The sequence below is a fragment of the Chenopodium album genome, chromosome 4 (assembly GCF_948465745.1).
Source record: "Chenopodium album chromosome 4, dcCheAlbu1.1, whole genome shotgun sequence".
Taxonomy (NCBI): Eukaryota; Viridiplantae; Streptophyta; class Magnoliopsida; order Caryophyllales; family Amaranthaceae; genus Chenopodium; species Chenopodium album.
Genome location: NC_137837.1, coordinates 6,404,808 through 6,424,153, shown reverse-complemented (window position 1 = coordinate 6,424,153; position 19,346 = coordinate 6,404,808). Strand labels below are relative to the sequence as shown.

The window sequence follows — 19,346 nt, the reverse complement described above, 5'->3', positions numbered from 1 at the left end:
TTACTTGAGGCTAAGGTAGGTCAAAACTCGGATCGAACAAGCTTAACTTGAGATCTAATCTAGACTAGTTCTTAACATAATTTTATTCCCCCTAATTATAAATAAATAACTCAGTAAAAAAAAATGTATTCTCAAATTGTGGTTTGGGATTAAAATAAATTGAGCAAATTTTAGTGCAAGCAAAGTCAACAGGACAACACCCCTTGTTATTGGGAACCTTAAGATATTATGAAGGATTGATTCAATACTTTTTCCCGTTTCTAAAAGTTCTTTATATTTTGACTTTTTACAAGACAATCACCTTCCAAATAGGAATAACTTTAGAGATAGGGGGAATATATTTGTAAAATGTTTTATCTTGGGTGTAAATAAGTCAAATAGATTCATATTAATTGGGGAAGTTAGCCCCATGACTTAGGGGTTTCTTTAAGTAAATCATACTTCTAGGTGTGGAACAATTGTGTCTATATTTTCTTCAAAGAAAAGATTGCATATGATTGTTTGTTAAAGAATTTGTATGCCAATGGAAGTAGGGGTCCATAATTGTGGAATACTACTGTTGTTCACAATTTCATATATAGAGTAATGGAATTATCAACAACTTTACTATACATGGTGACATTCTGACATATCGTCTAATTTAGGGTAATTTTTATTAACAAAGTATTAGCTCACTTGGTAAAGTTCTTGCCTTAGATCCTTAAGGTTTGCGTGAGGAAAGAAGTCTAGTCATGGTCTTCCTTATCTATTAAAAAAAAATTAGGGCAATTTTTACCTAACATAGAACTTATTCTGTAAGAACCTCTTTTACTTTTTACATACAATTAAATTGCAACAAATTAAAATTTAATCAACTATTCTAGAGTTCTAAACACTATTCTGTAAAACATTGAAGCAGGAATACTATACTTCGTATATCACATGTACATTGAGAAATTCTGAATCAATAAACTATACTGGATCAACAATTGAATGAACTGAAAAACGAAAATGTGGGCAAGTTATAATACAACATTCAATTACACGAATTTTCGGGTAATTCCACACAATTAACCATTCCACAGTTTATGTAAAGAGTTTAGCCTCTGCAACACCCATGGCCCTTCTTGGAAGCTACTTTAGAAAGGATATCAGGGTGACCGAGAGACAAATATGTACACACTCAACTAACTCAATTTTCGTCACACCACTCAAACTGATGTAAATATTCAGGGGCGGAGATAAATCCATCTAACTGGTATTGAAGGAAAACGATTGCTTTTCCAGTTTCCATGAATTGAAGTGCCTTAGCCTTCTTTGAAGGTGATCACCATCTTTCATCGCCGAACCAGTTATCCTTCTCTTTGGGTCCTGTTGGCCCTTCCTCGCCATAAAGCTCAGTTGGGAATATATCCAGCAAGTTTTCCATTGAGAATCGTACAAATATGGGAAGATGATTCATTAGTTTGTCTATCTCAGAACGTGCATCGTACATCAATGTTGGCCCCCACTCTCTCATGTACTGAAGCCAACACGGTTCTTCAACGGTGTCTCCAAGATACTCGGCAGCAACAATCTTGTATTTGGTACTCGACTCCACATAATATTTGCTTTTAGCAACATCATTTCTCACCCCTATCCCAAGCTTAGAAGGCCCTAAGAGATAAGTTCCGGAATGTGCATAACTAGCATGACCACATTTGGATGAATAAACAATCGCCTTGTTTCCATTTATGTACTCCAAATTAGTAGCATCAACCCACTTACCGCCGCTGTGTTCTGAGAAGTATATGCTCCATAGCTCCCCTGTGAAATTGCTCACACGAAGAGTATAATGCTCCCAATCACCTACATGCTCTCCTACTCTAGCCAGTGGGATATTGGCCAATCCAACTTTTAGGGTCGCAGGCCCGTTGAAGGGGCAAAAGACCCACATTACAATGTCAGTGAATGTACCACCAAAAGCTGGTTTCACATGAACATACAATTCTGCACTCTCTAAGTTCCCGCGCTTGACATAATCCCGTTTCACTTCATCCTTTGGCAAATCTATCCAAAATTCTCCATCATTACAGCCATCCTTAGGCAACTGTGTACCTTTTGAATCAATTCTCTCGCCATCACTTTTACCACTCTTGTACAAGAGTGCCCCATTGTCGAAAAACCACTGCACTGATGAGGGCATATAGATCTCATCAGGGTGGAAATACACTGTGGGTCCATAGTGCTTGATAAGGGCATGGATTTGCTCCAAATTAGGCATTGCGTGTAGGGTAGGATCCCGGTTCTTCAGACATGCCGTGGTTACCATATCTTCATTGATTATCCCATACGTACTGCTGAAGAATGTACCTACACAGACACCTCTTCCATACAAACCCCTTTTGCAAGGTCTCGTCTCCCAAATTGTAAAATCATCATCAAGTATCATTTCACAAGCTTCACAATTTTCTGTCAAATCTAGTCGAACACAACGAATGCTGTCAACCGAAGGCTCAACTGGTGTATCTGTAACCAGAAGACCCAGCGCTCTATAGCCTGTGGGAGCATTAGGCAACCAAATAAAACCATGCTCTGAGCTCCAAACCAACGAATAGTTAAGTGGTCTTTGTAGAGCAGGAAGATCTGATGATTCTTTAATCTCCCTAGCAACCAGGACAAAACCCCACAAAGGATGGTCATTTGATTGGCAATAGTGACCGAGACAAAAAAATCCATCCGGAATTCCGACAGGCCTATAAAATGTTACACCTTTTGCATTTTTATTTCTACGAGATGGGTAGCAACTCCATACACTTTCAAACTTGGTGATCTTGGCAACCTCCAACTCCCCGAGGCGTATCCTTCCCGTGGCAAAACCTTCACCTAAGACCAATATGTCATCAAGATCATTAGCATCCCAAAAACAATATATGACCAAATCGTGAATCCAGCAAAAAATTGCCATTACAAAATCATGAAACCAGCCAAAAAATGGCGTTTCGTGGGATAAGTTATCAAGTCAGCATCACTTCACACCAAATCTTTTTCTTCTTAACTTGAGGGAAAGGTTAGACAATTAAGCAAACAGAGTTTTACCTCTTCAAAACAATATATATAGCATCCTAAGAACATGAGCAGAAACAAAAACAAAAAAAAAAAAAAAAAAAAACAATCTTATAACTTCCAAATTTGTTAATTTATACTACGAAACAAACGTACATTAATTTGGCTTATTTGTGTCTAATAATTAACATAGGAAGAAAAACAAACAACTTCTTGAAAGACAAAGATTTCCCTTTCACCTTGAGGAAAAAAAGACAAATTCTTTAATCTTGAAATTGTGGATGACAAGATAAAACAATCATCAATCAAACTGATAAAGGGAGTAATGTACAAACAACAGATTTTACTTTTATGTGAACGTTTGCTAGCTTAATTGGTAAAGTCGTGCAAGTTAGTACCAAAAAATCCCATCTACCTAACTGCATCAACAATTTCAATTAAATGGTAACAGGAAGTAATTAACCCTTTAAATTCATAATCAGTTCAATTTTCTAGCATCCAGCAATTGATCACAAATTACTAAATTACAATTTCTTAACAATTATCCAATTTATGGAGAAAAAAAAAATAGAAATTAGTCCAATTAATGGACCATTAATGATTTATGCTATAAGACTCATCAATTAATGGCAATTTATGAAGTACTTTATGGTATAATACTCATCAATTATCCAGAATAATCTTTATTGGAAAGAAAAACTACTAAAATTAGCTTCTTCTTTTTTTTTTTATTTTTTTTTTATTAATTACAAACTTCGGTTTTGAGTAATTGCCCAAATTCAAGGAGACAGAACACATGCAGCAAAACCCACAAAAAGGTTCAAACATTATCATCAATTTTTATTTTTTTTAAAGTAATACAGTAGCAAATTTTCACTAATTTCATAACCAAATCAAATTAAACAGAACCCCCAAAAAATAAAATATTAAAAAAATGAAAGAAAATCAATAAATATCAAGTCTTTAATCATATTCCAGTGATCAAACATTCACACACTCAAAATAATTCCAAAAAAGAAAAAAAAAATAGAATTATAAATTAAGAAACACATACCTTGAGGCCACTGAGGCAGAGGAGCAGGCAAAGAAAAGGGGTCAGGTGATTGTTCAACTTCAAAATACTCTAATCTTGTGTTCCAATGAAAACAATCACACCCAAACATCTCTTTACTTTCCCAATTTGCAAATTTTCAATTTTTTTTTTCCTTATTAATCCTCAATCTTTTTGTAAATTTTCAATCTTTTTTGAAAATTTGCAAGAAATTACACTCTTTTTCTAAGAGAATTGAAAAAAATTACAATCTTTAATAGAAAAATCGCAAAAAATAGACTACCATTGTTGACCCCCTCTGCCCTCCTCAAGTGGGTGGGGAAGGAGAGCTAGAGTCCTAGAGAGAGAGGGGGGGAAAAAAAGAAAGAAAAAAGAAAAAAAACCCACCTAAATTTTCAAATAAAGTTGGAAAATATCTTTATTTATAATAGTGGATTGATATTTGGTTAGGTTTGATTAAAAGAAGAGTGAAACAATTAGTAGAAAAATCAAATTTTATCAAAAAAAAAAAAAAGGCAAGAAAAGAGAAAAGAAAAAGGAAGGTCTTGGTAACTTTGGTTGCTTGAGTTTTGGATAATCTATTTTGCCATTATCAAATTATTTAATTTTTGAAGTGGAGATTACTTTAATTAAGTATCAAGACTATTCAAATAAAATTTTAAAATACGGAATACTATCAAGAGGGTCCCAGTATATGGTAAGATTGATGTGTTACAATTAATTCGATTTGATTTTTAATAAAGTTTCTTAATCCGGAGGTTAAGAAAGCATAGTTTAGGGCCTCTTCTCTTCCGTTGAAATTCAATTCAGTTCAGTTCAGTTCATTTCATTTCAGTTCATTTCAGTTCAGTTCAGTTCAGCTCATAATTTACGTCTAATGATATTGCTAATGATATAAAGCCAAATTTCATTCTTTTAAGCTCTTATTACAACGACAACAACAACAACAACAACAACAACAACAACAACAACAACAACAACAACAACAACAACAACAACAACAACAACAACAACAACAACAACAACAACAATAATAATAATAATAATAATAATATTAACAATAATAATAATAATAATAATAATAATAATAATAATAATAATAATAATAATAATAATCAATAAGTAATAAATAATAATAATAATCATCAATAAATAATAATAATAATAATAACAATAATAATTGAAATACTAATACTAATAATAATAATCAATAAATAATAATAATAATAATTATCAATAAATAATAATAATAATAATAATAATAATAATAATAATAATAATAACAACAATAATAATAATAATCATCAATAAATAATAATAATAATAATACTAATAATAATAATCAATAAATAATAATAATAATCATCAATAATTAATAATTATAATAATAATAATATTATTATTATTAATAATAATATGTACATTTGTATATACACATATGTATAATAATAAATAATCAATAAATAATCAAAGATCACTAATCCGTAGTTAAAAATCACTAATTAATAAGTTCAGTTCAGTTCAGTTCAGTTCAGCTGAGTTCAGTCAATCGGAACATGCCCTTAGTTCTATTTATTACTCGGATGGATTATTAGTGCTAGTTGAGTCCTATACCACTTTGGGTACATTAATGATAATTTTTGTTATAGTAGGATTAGCTAGGTACGCTACCCTTGAATGCTCAAAAAAGAAAAAAGAAAAAAAAAAAAAAAAAAAAAAAAAAAAAAAAGGTACGCTACCCTTGTGTAAATTTATCTATTTATTGTATGTTTTATGATTATTAGGACATTAATTTAGTATACTACTATTACGTTTAAAAAAATATAAAAAATAAAAAATAAATTATGACAAATTGTAGATTGGATCAGTTAGATAGCAAATTTTCTTTTACAAGGTAGTTTAGGTTTGGTCTTGCGAAAATCCATATTTGTTTGTATGTATAACCTCATTTTCTATGGTTTGTACCTAAAGTAATTCAAATTCATTAAACGAGTAATACTAGTTTTTTTTTTTTTTTTTTTTTTTTTTTTTTTTTTTTTTTTAAGTAATCTTATTTGTTCATTCGAGTTCCTTCTATTCTTTTGCTTTGATAATTAAAGAATAACCTCATTAAATTAACATTAAAGTAACCCTACTTCCATCTAGGTAATTAAACCTATTTTATCGTTGTCGTAACACCATTACTCAATTAATTATCTCATATGTGATTATGTGATCGAATTAATCACACCATCAGTTGATGGTGTGGCTAACTACATATTAGAATTTGTGATATATATATATATATATATATATATATATATATATATATATATATATCGCGCGCTAGCTATTAAGGAGGGGATGATAGAAGCCTGGAATGAGGATGCCCAGATCGAGATCAGGACGGATAGCAAGCTAGCGGTTATGGCCATCAGAGACCCTCTCTCAGCTCCAAAGGATCTTAAAAACCTGATCCAAGATATCCTTTCTTTTAGTCTTAGTTTTTCTTATGTATGTTGTTGCTATGTACCGCGGAGTGTAACTGCCAAGGCCCATGACCTAGCTATTAAAGCTAGGAAAGGGGGGGGGGGGGGGGGTAGGAGACACTCTAGTAGTCGAGTTCTGTTTGTTTCCCAGCTGTCAAAAAAAAAAAATAAATAAATAAAAATTGAGAATGTTTACACAGAAGAAAGATATAGCTAGGAATAAAAAGGTTACGTATTATATTTTATATTAAGAAAACTTGTTGAAAAGTACATACTCTGAATTCAAAGTAACAAGCAACTTGGTTGGAAAAGTAAAGGGTTTATCAGCAATTAAATCGATATTATAAACATATCTTTAAACCCAATTATATATATTCCGTATTAAGCAGCAAAAAAATATATATTCCGTATTTATAAAAATAATGAAGTACATAACTAAAGTGCATACACTTTCTTTTACCAATAGATCAAAACTATTTCGATTTTTTTTTTTTTTTTTTTTTGGTGTTTAAAGAGACACAAGGGCAGGGGTGAGCTGAAAATCGATCTTAGAGTCTCCTGAGAGAAACTCTGACTAATTGAGCTACCCCTCACTCTCAACTACCCATTATTTAGGGTCTGTTCTCTTACGTTGAAATTCTGTTCAGTTCAGTTCAGCTCCTAATTTCCTACTCTTATAAAATATTCATTTCAATTCAGTTCAGCTCAGTTCAGTTTAGTTCAGCTCAATTCAGTTCAGTTCAGTCAATGAAAACAAACCCTTAATATGCGAGGATAACAAAGTTTCCCGGAATTAAATTGAGAAAATGTAGACACAAGCAGCCTTGATGTTGGAATAATAGTAGAATATTCTTTTTAAAATTGCATATGCTCTTGTAATTTAACTTAAAAGGCTTTTACAGAACCAAATTAAATCCAGTCATTATCATATTAACTTTTACTAAATTTTTTTGTTTAATTCAATGCTTCCTCCGTTCTATTAATATTGCAATAAGGACGAAATTTATGAATCCCAAAGCATATTTTATATGTTAAATATCTATAATTGTGTAAGAGTAAAAATTATAAAAAGTTGATATTGTGAAAGCATTTTACGAGATGAATTCAATAAGAACTCACATGACTATATTTTACTTAACGTATAAATCTATATTATAAAGTCAAACAAGAGTGATGAATAGTGCAAAAAGTTCATTGTTGCAATATTAATAGAACGGAGGAAGTATGTGTTTTGCAAAGTGATTTATAAAAGTACGGAACTATGAAGAATAGAAGATTAGCTTGGACGATACATGCTGCTTAAAAATTTATTAAAGTTTGCCTAAAAAATGATAAAAAAAAAAAAAAAATTAAATTGTATTTGTAGTTTTGAGTTTTGACAACGTTTTTGCTACGGAGTAAATTTTATTGCAAGCTGCTTATATTGTTTGCACTCAGATTTTTATTTAAAAGTACACAAAGTAAAGCGGGCACCCAATGTTTCGGCAATCGAGAAGTATTTCGTCATCTTCTTGCGACGATGAAGAATAAGTTTTCTCCTGATGAGAAGTTGGTGGTGCTTACGGCGAATGAGAGGAGCGAGGTCATCCATGGCGGAAGAGAGAGAAAGTTTAATTACTCGAGATTCTCGGATTCTTTTGAAAAATGCCTAATTTATCGAATTGGGGCTTTCTTATGTGATGTATAATTGTTGAAATTGATTGTCCCATATGATTGTATGTTGAATTGTGAGCATTTTGATAACATATGCATGTATTTTGTTTGAGAATTGAGCAAGTTATGTTATACCCATGACCTTGAGACTTGATTACGAGATCTTCAATGCAGGTTCTGTCATTGTTATGCATATCATCAAACAAATTATACATATTCTCAAACAAGTTATACATATCCTCTATTGGCTTGATGATATCCTCTATTGGCTATATTTAGAGCTGTCAAAAGTTCACCCGACCTGAGATACCGACTCAAACCGGATTATTAACCGACCCATCTGAACCCGAAAAAATGGTGACCCAAACCCGACCTGAAACCAACCCTAGACCCGAGTTGACCCGAGTATGCGAGACCCGAACCCGAACATGAACTGACCTGGAGATGATCCGACCCGAATGTAACCCGTAAATTATTAACTTGAACCGAACCCGACTTGAACCGAAATTGACCCAAACCCGTTTTAACCCGTCAAAACACGAATTTAACCCGACTTGTTACTAACCTGACCTGAATTTAACCCGACCCGTTTCTAACCCGACCCGAATTTAACCCAACCTGTTACAAACCCGACCCAAAATTGATCAACCCGACTTGTTATTGACCTGACCCAAATTCAACCCGATTTGTTATTGGCCCGACCCGAATTTTACCAGACCTATTACTAACCCGCGACCCAAAAATTCAACCCGATCTGTTACTAATCCAACTCGAAATCAACACGACTTGTTACTGACCCGATTTGAAATCCAATTTGCCTTTAAACGGAAAATTTACCGATTTACAACTTGCACTGATTTCATTAACTCAATCCTACCACGAACATTTATGACAACATATAATAATTATATATGGTTCCAAATGACATTATATGACACCAAGATGTATCCCCTAAAATCTCAAGGATTTTCAACACCGGGCCTCGAAACCTCCAAAATTTCTCAAAAAGCGTGGATAATTAGCCTTAAATTTTGGAATTTTTTGACTTTTTTTTCGCCTGTAAATAAAAATTGCCGAAATATTTATCATGGTCCATAATACCCTCCGGGAGTCCAATTAGGTGGGTGGAACCATCCAATTTGCCTTTAAATAGTGAATTTACCAGTTTACAACTTGCACCGATTTCAATTAATAAAGCTTACCAGCATGAACATTTATGACAACATATAATGATCATATATGATTCCAAATGGCATTATATGACCTCGAGATGTATCCCCTAAAATCTCAATGATTTTCGATACTGGTCCTCCGCTCGAAACCTCCAAAATTTCTCAAAAAGTGTGGATATTAGCCTTAAATTTTGGAATTTTTTTGACTTTTTTATGCCTATAAATAAAAATTGCCGAAATATTTACCATGTTCCCTAATACCCTCCGGAAGTCCAATTAGGTGGGTGAAACCATCCAATTTTCCATTAAATAGCGAATTTACCAGTTTACAACTTGCACCGATTTCTTTAACTCAAACAAATCACGAACATTTATGACAACATATAATGATCATTTATAGTTTAAAACAGTATTATATGACCCCGAGATATATCCCCAAAAATCTCAAATTTTTTCGACACCGGGCCTCGAAACATAAAATATTTCTCAAAACCCTTTAATTTTGGAATTTTTTAACTTTTTTTGCATGAAAATGAAAATTGCCGAAATGTTTACTATGTTCCCTAATGCCCGCCGGTAATCCAATTGGGTGGGTGGAACCACCAATTTGCCTCAAAACGGCCAATTTACCGATTTACAACTTGCACCGATTTCATTAACTCAAGCCTATCACGAAAATTTATGACAACAAATAATGATCATAAATGGTTCCAAACAACATTATATGACCCCAAGATATATTCCCTAAAATCTCAAGTCTTTTCGACACCGGGTCTCGAAACCTCCAAAATTTCTAAAAAAACGTGGATATTAGCCTTCAATTTTGAATTTTTTTTTTTCGCCCGGAAATAAAAATTTCCGAAATGTTTACCATGGTCCCTAATACCCTCTGGGAGTCCAATTGGGTGGGTGGAACCATCCAATTTGTCTTTAAACGACTAATTTATCGGTTTACAACTTGCACCAATTTCATTAATTCAAGCCTACCACGAACATTTATGACAACTAATAACAATCATATATGGTTTCAAACGACATTATATGACCCCGAGATGTATCTCCTAGAATTTCAAGACTTTTCGACACCTAGTTCCGAAACCTCTAAAATTTCTCAAAAAAGTGGATATTAACCTTCAATTCTGGAATTTTTTGACTTTTTTTTTCGCCCGTAAATAAAAATTGCTGAAATATTTATCATGGTCCCTAATATTTTCCGGGAGTCCAATTGAATGGGTGGAACCATCCAATTTGCCTTTAAAAGATCAATTTATCGGTTTACAACTTGTACTGATTTCATTAACTCAATCCTACCACGAACATTTATGACAACATATAATGATCATATATGGTTCCAAACAACATTATATGACCCCGTGACGTATCCCCTAAAATCTCAAGGATTTTCGACACTGGATCTCGAAACGTCCAAAATTTTTCAAAAAGCGTGGATATTAGCCTTAAATTTTGGAATTTTTTGACTTTTTTTTTCGCCATAAATAAAAATAGCCGAAATGTTTACCATGGTCCCCAATACCCTCCGGAAGTCCAATTAGTTGGGTGGAACCATCCAATTTGCCTTTAAATAGTGAATTTACCGGTTTACAACTTGCAGCGATTTCATTAAATAAAGCTTACCACGAACATTTATGACAACATATAATGATCATTTATGGTTTAAAACAGTATTATATGACCCCGAGATGTATCCCCGAACCTAAAAAATTTCTCAAAAAGCGTGGATATTAGCCTTCAATTTAGGAATTTTTTTGACTTTTTTTCGCCCGAAATAAAAATTGCCGAAATATTTACCATGGTTCCTAATACCCTTCGGTAGTCCAATTAGGTGGGTGGAACCATCCAATTTGCATTTAAACGACCAATTTACCGGTTTACAACTTGCACTTATTTCATCAACTCAAGCCTAACACGAATATTTATGACAATACATAATGGTTATTTATGGTTTCAAATGTCATTATATGACCCTGATATGTATCTAATAAAATCTCACTTCTTTTCGACACCTGGCCCCGGAACCTTCGAAATTTCTCAAAAAACGTGGATATTCACTACAAGAAAATAACCTTTTCGTAGCGATTATTTTAACCTTTAGTATCGATTGTAATTGCAACAAAAAGCTTTCCCAATGAATGGTCATTCGATACAATATCCCCCGTTGTCTTAGCCTTTAGTAGTGGTTTTCAATATCGCTGGGGTTGGCCTCAATAATCGATACGAAAAACTACATCCAATCGTGGTGATTATTGTAGCGATTACAATCGCTATAAATATTTAACTCATTTTCTTCAAAAAAAAAAAAACATGTGTATGATCTTTACAAGATTCGAACATGCAACCTCAAACTCTTATATTAAATGTTTCACCAATAAGCTATGTCATATTTTATGTATTATTTGTCAAACAATATTTATATATCTAGTGTTAAAAAGGCTTTTCGTATCGATTTTTAGGATTTAGTGGCAATTGTAAATGATACGATTTCTCAAAATTATATAAATGTGTAAAAATAGTGTGATATGTATTATTATGTTTTCCGTATCGGTTTTACATGGGAAACCATTGCGATTGTAAAATGATACCACTTCCTTAATTATTTCACAAACATAATTGCATATTGTAGCGAATGTACAATCGCTACGAAATAATAGCTACGAAAAGACATTTTTCTTGTAGTGATTAGCCTTCAATTCAGGAATTTTTTGACTTTTTTTCGCCCAAAAATAAAATTGCCGAAATGTTTACCATGGTCCCTTATAACCTATGGGGGTCCAATTGGGTGGGTGGAACCATCCAATTTGCCTTTAAACGACCAATTTACCGGTTTACAACTTGCACCAATTTCATTAACTCAAGCCTATTACGATCATTTATGACAAAATATAATTATCATATATGGTTTCAAAAGACATTATTTGACCCCGAGATGTATCCCCTAAAATTTCAAGACTTTTCGATACCGGGCCCCGAGACCTCAAAATTTTCTCAAAAAGCGTGGATATTAGTCTTCAATTTTAGAATTTTTTTTACTTTTTTCGCCCGGAATTAAAAATTGACGAAATGTTTACCATCGTCCCTGATACCCCCCGGGAATCCAATTGGGTTGGTGGAACCATCCAACTTGCCTTTAAACGGCCAATTAATTACCGGTTTATATTTTGCATGGATTTCATTAACTCAAGCCTATTACAAACATTTATGACAACATATAATGATCATATATGGTTCCAAACGGCATTATATGTAGGGGTGCTCATAACCGGGTACCCGGGATTTCGGGTACCCGGAAGTGCGGGTACCCGGGAGTGCGAGTACCCGGGAGTGCGGGTAGTTATTAAGGCGACCCATTACCCGACCCGCTAAAAGCGGGTACCCGCTTATCGGGTACCCGTTTTTACCGGGTACCCTCCTCGGGTACCCGGAATTTTAATATATATGTTTGTTTTTTAAAAAAAATAACCTGTTGTGACTTTAAAACATGCTGATTATTAACAAAAAAAAAAAAACACAAACTATATATCCCAGTAAATTGAATATAGTATAAACATTAACATAATTAAACCAAAATCAAAATCAAAACTTAATTAGGGTTCATGTAATCGAAAAAAGGAACCACCGACATTGGAAAAATAACTCCAAAATTTACAATCAAAGATTCAGAAAAACTAATTTGTCTACCCGAACCTTCGCCAATAGAAGAAGGATCAACGAAAGTGACAAACCCAAAACCTCGAGGTGTATTAGTGAGACCATCTATCTTTAACAACAACAATGGAAGAAACTTCACCATATTTGACCGAGGTTCTTCTAAGAGGGACTGACGGATCGGCCTCAGAGGGCGCTGACGGAAGTCGCTTGAGAGGGAGGACTGCGGAAGTCGCCTGAGAGGGAGGGAGGAGGTCGCCTGAGGGAGGAAGGAGGTCGCCTGAGAGAGGAAGGAGGTCGCCTGAGAGGGAGTGTTTGAGAGTGAAAGAGGAGATAGGAGAGAGAAGAGATCAAGAGAGGTGAGTGTGAAAGTGGAGATGCGGCTACACTTAGAAAGAGTAAGTAACCCTAATTCCCTAAAGGAGTAAAGGGAATTCCAGCCAATAAGAAAAAAAAAAATCGGGTATTTAACGGGTACCCGAGACAGTCAGAGGTCGGCCCATTACCCGACCCGCAAATCTGATATTTTAGCGGGTTGGGTACCCGACCCGTAAAAAATTGGGAAAAAAATGAAAATTACCCGTCGGGTACTTTGCGGGTCGGCGGGTCGGGTATTTTTGAACACCCCTAATTATATGACCCCAAGATGTATCTCCTAAATATTAATGCTTTTCTACACCGGGCCCTGAAACCTCCAAAATTTCTCAAAAAGCGTGGATATTAGCCTTCAATTTTGAATTTTTTTTTGAATTTTTTCAACCCGGAAATAAAAATTGCCGAAATGTTTACCATGGTCCCTAATACCCTCCAAGAGTCCAATTGGGTGGGTGGAACCATCCAATTTGCCTTTAAACGACCAATTTACCGGTTTACAACTTTCACCGATTTTATTAATTCAAGTCTATCACGAACATTTATGACAACTAATAATGATCATATATGGTTCCAAACGGTATTATATGACCTTGAGATGTATCCTATAGAATTTCAAGACTTTTCGACACCATCCCCGAACCTTCAAATTTTCTCAAAAATTGTAGATATTAGCCTTTATTTTTGGAATTTTTGACTTTTTTCGCCCGAAAATAAAAATTGCCGAAATGTTTACCATGGTCCCTAATACCTTCCGAGAGTCCAATTGGGTGTGTGGAACCATTCAATTTTCTTTTAAACTGCCAATTTACCGGTTTACAACTTGCACCGATTTACCGGTTTACAAAGGCCAATTTAATTAACTTGCACCAAACCCGACTTGAACCGAAATTTACCCAAACCCGTTTTAACCCAAATTTAACCTGACTTGTTACTAACCTGACCTGAATTCAACCTGACCCGTTCCTAACCCAACCCGAATTTAACCAAACCTCTTACAAACCCGACCCGAAATCAACTCGACTTGTTATTGACCAAACCCAAATTCAACCCGACTTGTTATTGAACCGACCCGAATTTTACCATACCTATTACTTACCCAACCCAAAAATGCAACTCGATCTGTTACTAACCCGACTCGAAATTAACACGACTTGTTATTAACCCTACCTAAATTCAACCCAAATTGTTCCTGACCCGATTTCAAATCACCTTAAATGCAATTTAGACCACCTTATTATTGTTGATCAAAGCATTTTGTCTTGGGATACCAAGTCGGTCCATGCCAGCAAAAGAAAGGAGCATCATCCTCAAATTTAAGAGTTAAATATAGTATATATTTGTTGTATGGTCAAAGGAGATAATTACCTTCCTAAATTATAGACTATAGTTTCCTAGTATATTGCCATATATATTATAGTCAAATTAATATAAATAATTAGCTTGATAAAAAAGATAATTATCTATTTATAGTTAGTTGAACCCGAATACGACCTGACTTGGAAATGACTCGACCTGATTATAACCCGCAAATTATTGACTTGAACCGAACCCGGCTTGAACCCGAGAATGACCCGATTAGAAAATGACCCGACCTGATTATAATCCGCAAATTATAGACTTGAACTGAACCCGACTCAAACCCGAGAATGACCCGACCTGATTCTAACCGCAAATTATTGACTTGAACCGAACCCGACTCGAACTCGAGAATTACCCTAACCCATTTAAACCCGTGAAAACCCGAATTAAACCCGACCTGATTGTTCACACGACCCGAATGTAACCCGACCTATTATTAAACCGACCTAAACCAGACCCAAACCCGATAAGAAGTATGACCCGACGTGACCCGACTTAAGCATGTCCTAACCCAAATCCGACCCGCATAGCTTATGGAATTAATCTGAATTGACCCAACACGAGTTGACCCCACCCACTCTTACCCGAACCAAACCCAATCCGTTTACCCGAATTGACAGCTCTAGCTATATTATATTTGGTTGGATGATATCTTCTATTGGCTATATGATATCATTTATGATTGTGTCTATAATATCCTTTATCGGCTTGATAATATCCTCAATTGGCTATATGATATCATTGACAAGCATGCTTAACATTGACTTTTAACAACATACTAACCACAACTTGGTCTAGTGGTAAGGTTTGCATCCAACAACCATGAGGTTGTGGTATCAAGCCCTACTAGAGACACTTTGGGGTGGGGATTCCCTTATCTATCCTCTCCACTTCTAAAATGTCTAGCCCGCTAATTCGGGTCAAGAGGACCCGTGAGAGGTTTCGGTTTGGTAGAACCCACCCTTTCTCTTCACCCAAAAAAATAAGATATATATATATATATTATAATAATAATGATAAAATGACATTTGACAACATGTGCAATTGTAGTAAATATCGTTGGTCAATTCAATTTGTTGAAATTGAATGGTACATGCATCATGCATGTACTCAAATATTCAAAATCACCCAACTTGGAAGTAGGAGGCCCATTTCCTAAACAAATCAATCTTATGTCATTGAGCAATTACCCCACGCATTTAATTTTATCGTGCAAGATAGTCAAAGAGACATTAACGTCGAAACAAGATGAAACCATATACGTCTAGCAGAGGTAGATAAGATCGATCGGAGTACCATAGTACTTTATTTAAATAAACTCCCAACTATAATTGAGGTCGAATAGTGTTCAATTTTAGCTCTTTTAAAAGGTTGTATGAGTAATCTTTATCAACGCTTTGTTAAAATTCTGAGTCTTTTATAATTGACAATTTTTTATTTTTTTTTGACAACGGTTTAAATTAAAAAAAAAAAAAAACAAAACAAAAAGGTATTACAAACTAAGAGCACTATTAGCTCCTCTAATACAACGAGAATACATTAAATTAAAGTACTTCCACATTTGATCTTGCTGGTTTGAAAAATCTGTCATTATCTTTTGAGCATGCAATGAGGAACACACCATTCTTATTATGTATTCCACATTCTCTTGAACTTGGAGAATGCATTGGAGGACGACGAACAAACAAATTCTGGCATACATATTATTAACGAGTTGAAAAGGACACCGAGTGCCTATATCAATAAGTAAATGGGGTAGGAAAACATAGCGATTAGGGCGTAACAACACACATTGAATCACCCATGCAAGTGATTCAATACCCTTAACTGTGGGTACCATTGATCCTTTCTCAAGGAAAGAGACCATTGACATACTATAAACCTCCAAAATAACATTTCGGAGGCCCCCAAACATTTCATTTTGGGGAGCAGTGTTAAGATAGGCATTTTTCAAAGTAATAGATTGAAAATCCACTACTAAGCTGAAACAAAGGACATCAAGGGATAACCTTCTGAAACTCTTTCGACTGAGAAAATCGAAAGAGAAAACAACAAACAAACATCATACCCTAACCAACCATATGAACCATACCATACCATAACAATGGCGAATTCCCCACAAAACCAAAACTCGCAAAACCAAAATTCTAAACAGGAGCAGGACACACCCTTTTAAACCCACAATTAAACTTGACAAACCCCAATTAGAACAAAGAGAACCGCATCTCATAGCATCAAACTCATAGCAAAGACCCATAGAAGCAAGGAAAACTAAAATTAAACTGAAAAATCCATCAAATAAGCAAGAAACCAACCAACAATCACCGGCCTCCGATTACCGCCTTCACCGTGAAGGTCAAATTGGACTAACATCACCGGCGGCAAGACAACCAAGAGACAAACTCGAAATTGTGACATAAACAGAAAATGGGCAGAGGAAATTAAAGGAGCGAGAATAAAGCCCAACGCAAGAAAACGAACAAACCCTAACTCTAACTTTACCTTTACCAACTCGATCTTTTCGATCACACGAAGTCGGCGGCGTTAGAGCTAGCCTTCGAATTTTGTTTCGTCAACGAAACTTTAAACCCAATTGAAAACGGCCTTCTTACCCTCGAGTAACCAAATCACAAACACTAGGTGAAAAAATAAGATTGGCACCGCCCTAAGGCCACCGGTTTTGAAAAACCGGTGGCAAAAAAAGGGGGAAAAAAGAGCGGGATTTTGAGGGAATAGTATTGCCACCGGTTCAAACCGAACCGGTGGGGAAAATATTAATCCCACCGGTTTTGAACCGGTGGCTTTGTAAAAAAAAAAAAATCGGCCTTTACTTAATTAAAAGCCCACCCCTTTTGTTCCTTCAAATATAAAAACCCCTTTACCAAACCCTAGCCCCTTCATCTTCTCTCTCCTCCCTCATTCTCTCTTCTAATCTTCTCTCTCCTCCCTCTCTCCTCCCTTATTCTCTCGTCCGATCCCCTTGCTCCACATCTCTTCTCCCTTCTCTCATGCCCTCATCCCTCCTCTTCCCCTGTCCTCTTCCTCCTTTTATCTCGCTCGCCCCCTCCCTCTTCCTCCTCTTCACTTCTTTCGACCACCGCCGCCGCCATGTACTATCGCTGCCAATGGTTTTCTGGTCAAAATCGACCATGAAAACTCTAGATCTAAAGTTTTCATGGTCGATTTTGACCTTTATAACCCAAATTCAAGATAATTTCGGGGGTTTTTGTTGTAATTTGAGGTAATTTCTCTTTTTTCTTACTTTTATTTTGTTTTTTGTTATTTTTGGTGGAATTCGTGGGTTGTGGTGGTTTTTGGTGGTGGTTGTCGTTATGATGGTGGTGGGTGGGTTTAAATATTCGAGGTTAGGGTTTAATTGGAATTAAACCAATTTTGTAATTTTCTGATTTTTTAGTCGATTTTTATTTGATTTTCAGCGATTTTAATTATGGTTTTTTTTCTTGAGTTCTTGAAAATTAATTTCTGGGTTTTTAAGGATATTTATGGGTTTTTGTTTTTTTTTTTGGATTTATCCTGGGTTTTAAAAAACTGATTAGTGTTCTTTTTTTTTTTATTCCGAGATTAGTGTTCTGTTTTTTTTTTTCAACAGCTTATTTATATTATTCAATTTATATTTTTGTTTTAATTGATGCAGGTATATTGATTTGGATGTGAAATTGAAGAATCAAGATTTTGATTTAGATGTTGTATGGGGTTTTTGTGATTTTGATGTTGTAATTTTTTATGATTTATATTGTAATTTTTTCCATTTTTTACTGATTTATTTGATGTAATTGTTGGATTATATTGTAAATTTTTTTTTAAATTAAATGTTGTAATTTTTCGATTAAATTGAATGATATTGTTCGATTTGTATTTAGATGCTGTCATTTTTTTTTATTTGATTGTTCAGTTGTATTTCAAGTAAAAAAAGACAAAAAAAAAAAAAAAAAAAAAAACATATATATTGCCACCGGTTAACCGGTGGCTTTTATATTTAATAAAAAAAAAAAAGTTGGAAGGTGTATTGCCACCGGTTTTGAACTGGTGGCTTTTTAAGAGACTATTGCCACCCCCAAATGCTCAGCGGTTCAAGAAGAGGTTAACACTAAGAAGAGTTTAAAGCCCGGTGGGAGCCTGGTTCCACTTCACCTTCAACGCTGGAACACGAGCAAAGAAAAGCTTAATACATGGAAGAGGAACTCGCCGGAAAACCGGCCGCGGCGCCAGAACTTCGGTGAGTTCTAGGTTTCAGGAGGGTTTTCTTTTTAGAGGAGGGACAACATAACATTTGGGCTTTGCTTCTACTATGATTGTGAATTTTGTATTGTAATATAAATGACATTTTCTTGTACACAAGCTTTGGTATTAATCAATTTTTTTTTAATAAAAAAATAATAATTAATAAACTAACTGTTTATGAGTTACTTCATATTATGTACATATACGTATTTATATTCAAACTCATTTCCAAATGAGTTTTAAAATTATTCAAATTCACTTATTAAACTTTTTTTTTTCAAACTTCACTTATTAAACCAGTCACACGCTAATATTCAATTTAGGAAACATGACAAATAT

The 19,346-nt window shown here is 34.5% G+C and overlaps 1 protein-coding gene across 1 annotated transcript; it reads right to left on the bottom strand.

The window, feature by feature from the left end:
- Nucleotides 1-936: 936 nt before the first annotated feature.
- LOC145628746 (hypothetical protein At1g04090-like) lies at nt 937-4,470 on the bottom strand. The gene is made up of 2 exons (XM_081681132.1): nt 4,079-4,470; nt 937-2,844 (listed from the first exon to the last, which is right to left on the bottom strand). The coding sequence occupies exons 1-2, from the start codon at nt 4,185-4,187 to the stop codon at nt 1,307-1,309; spliced, it is 1,647 nt and encodes a 548-aa protein (XP_081537258.1). The 5' UTR covers nt 4,188-4,470; the 3' UTR covers nt 937-1,306.
- Nucleotides 4,471-19,346: the final 14,876 nt, after the last annotated feature.

Bases quoted from the DNA above. Each gene is read 5' to 3' on its own strand.
- LOC145628746 (XM_081681132.1), bottom strand. From the start codon at position 4,187: ATGTTTGGGTGTGATTGTTTTCATTGGAACACAAGATTAGAGTATTTT. The intron at 2,845-4,078 runs GTATGTGTTTCT...TATTGGTCTTAG, and splicing joins TCTGCCTCAGTGGCCTCAAG to GTGAAGGTTTTGCCACGGGA.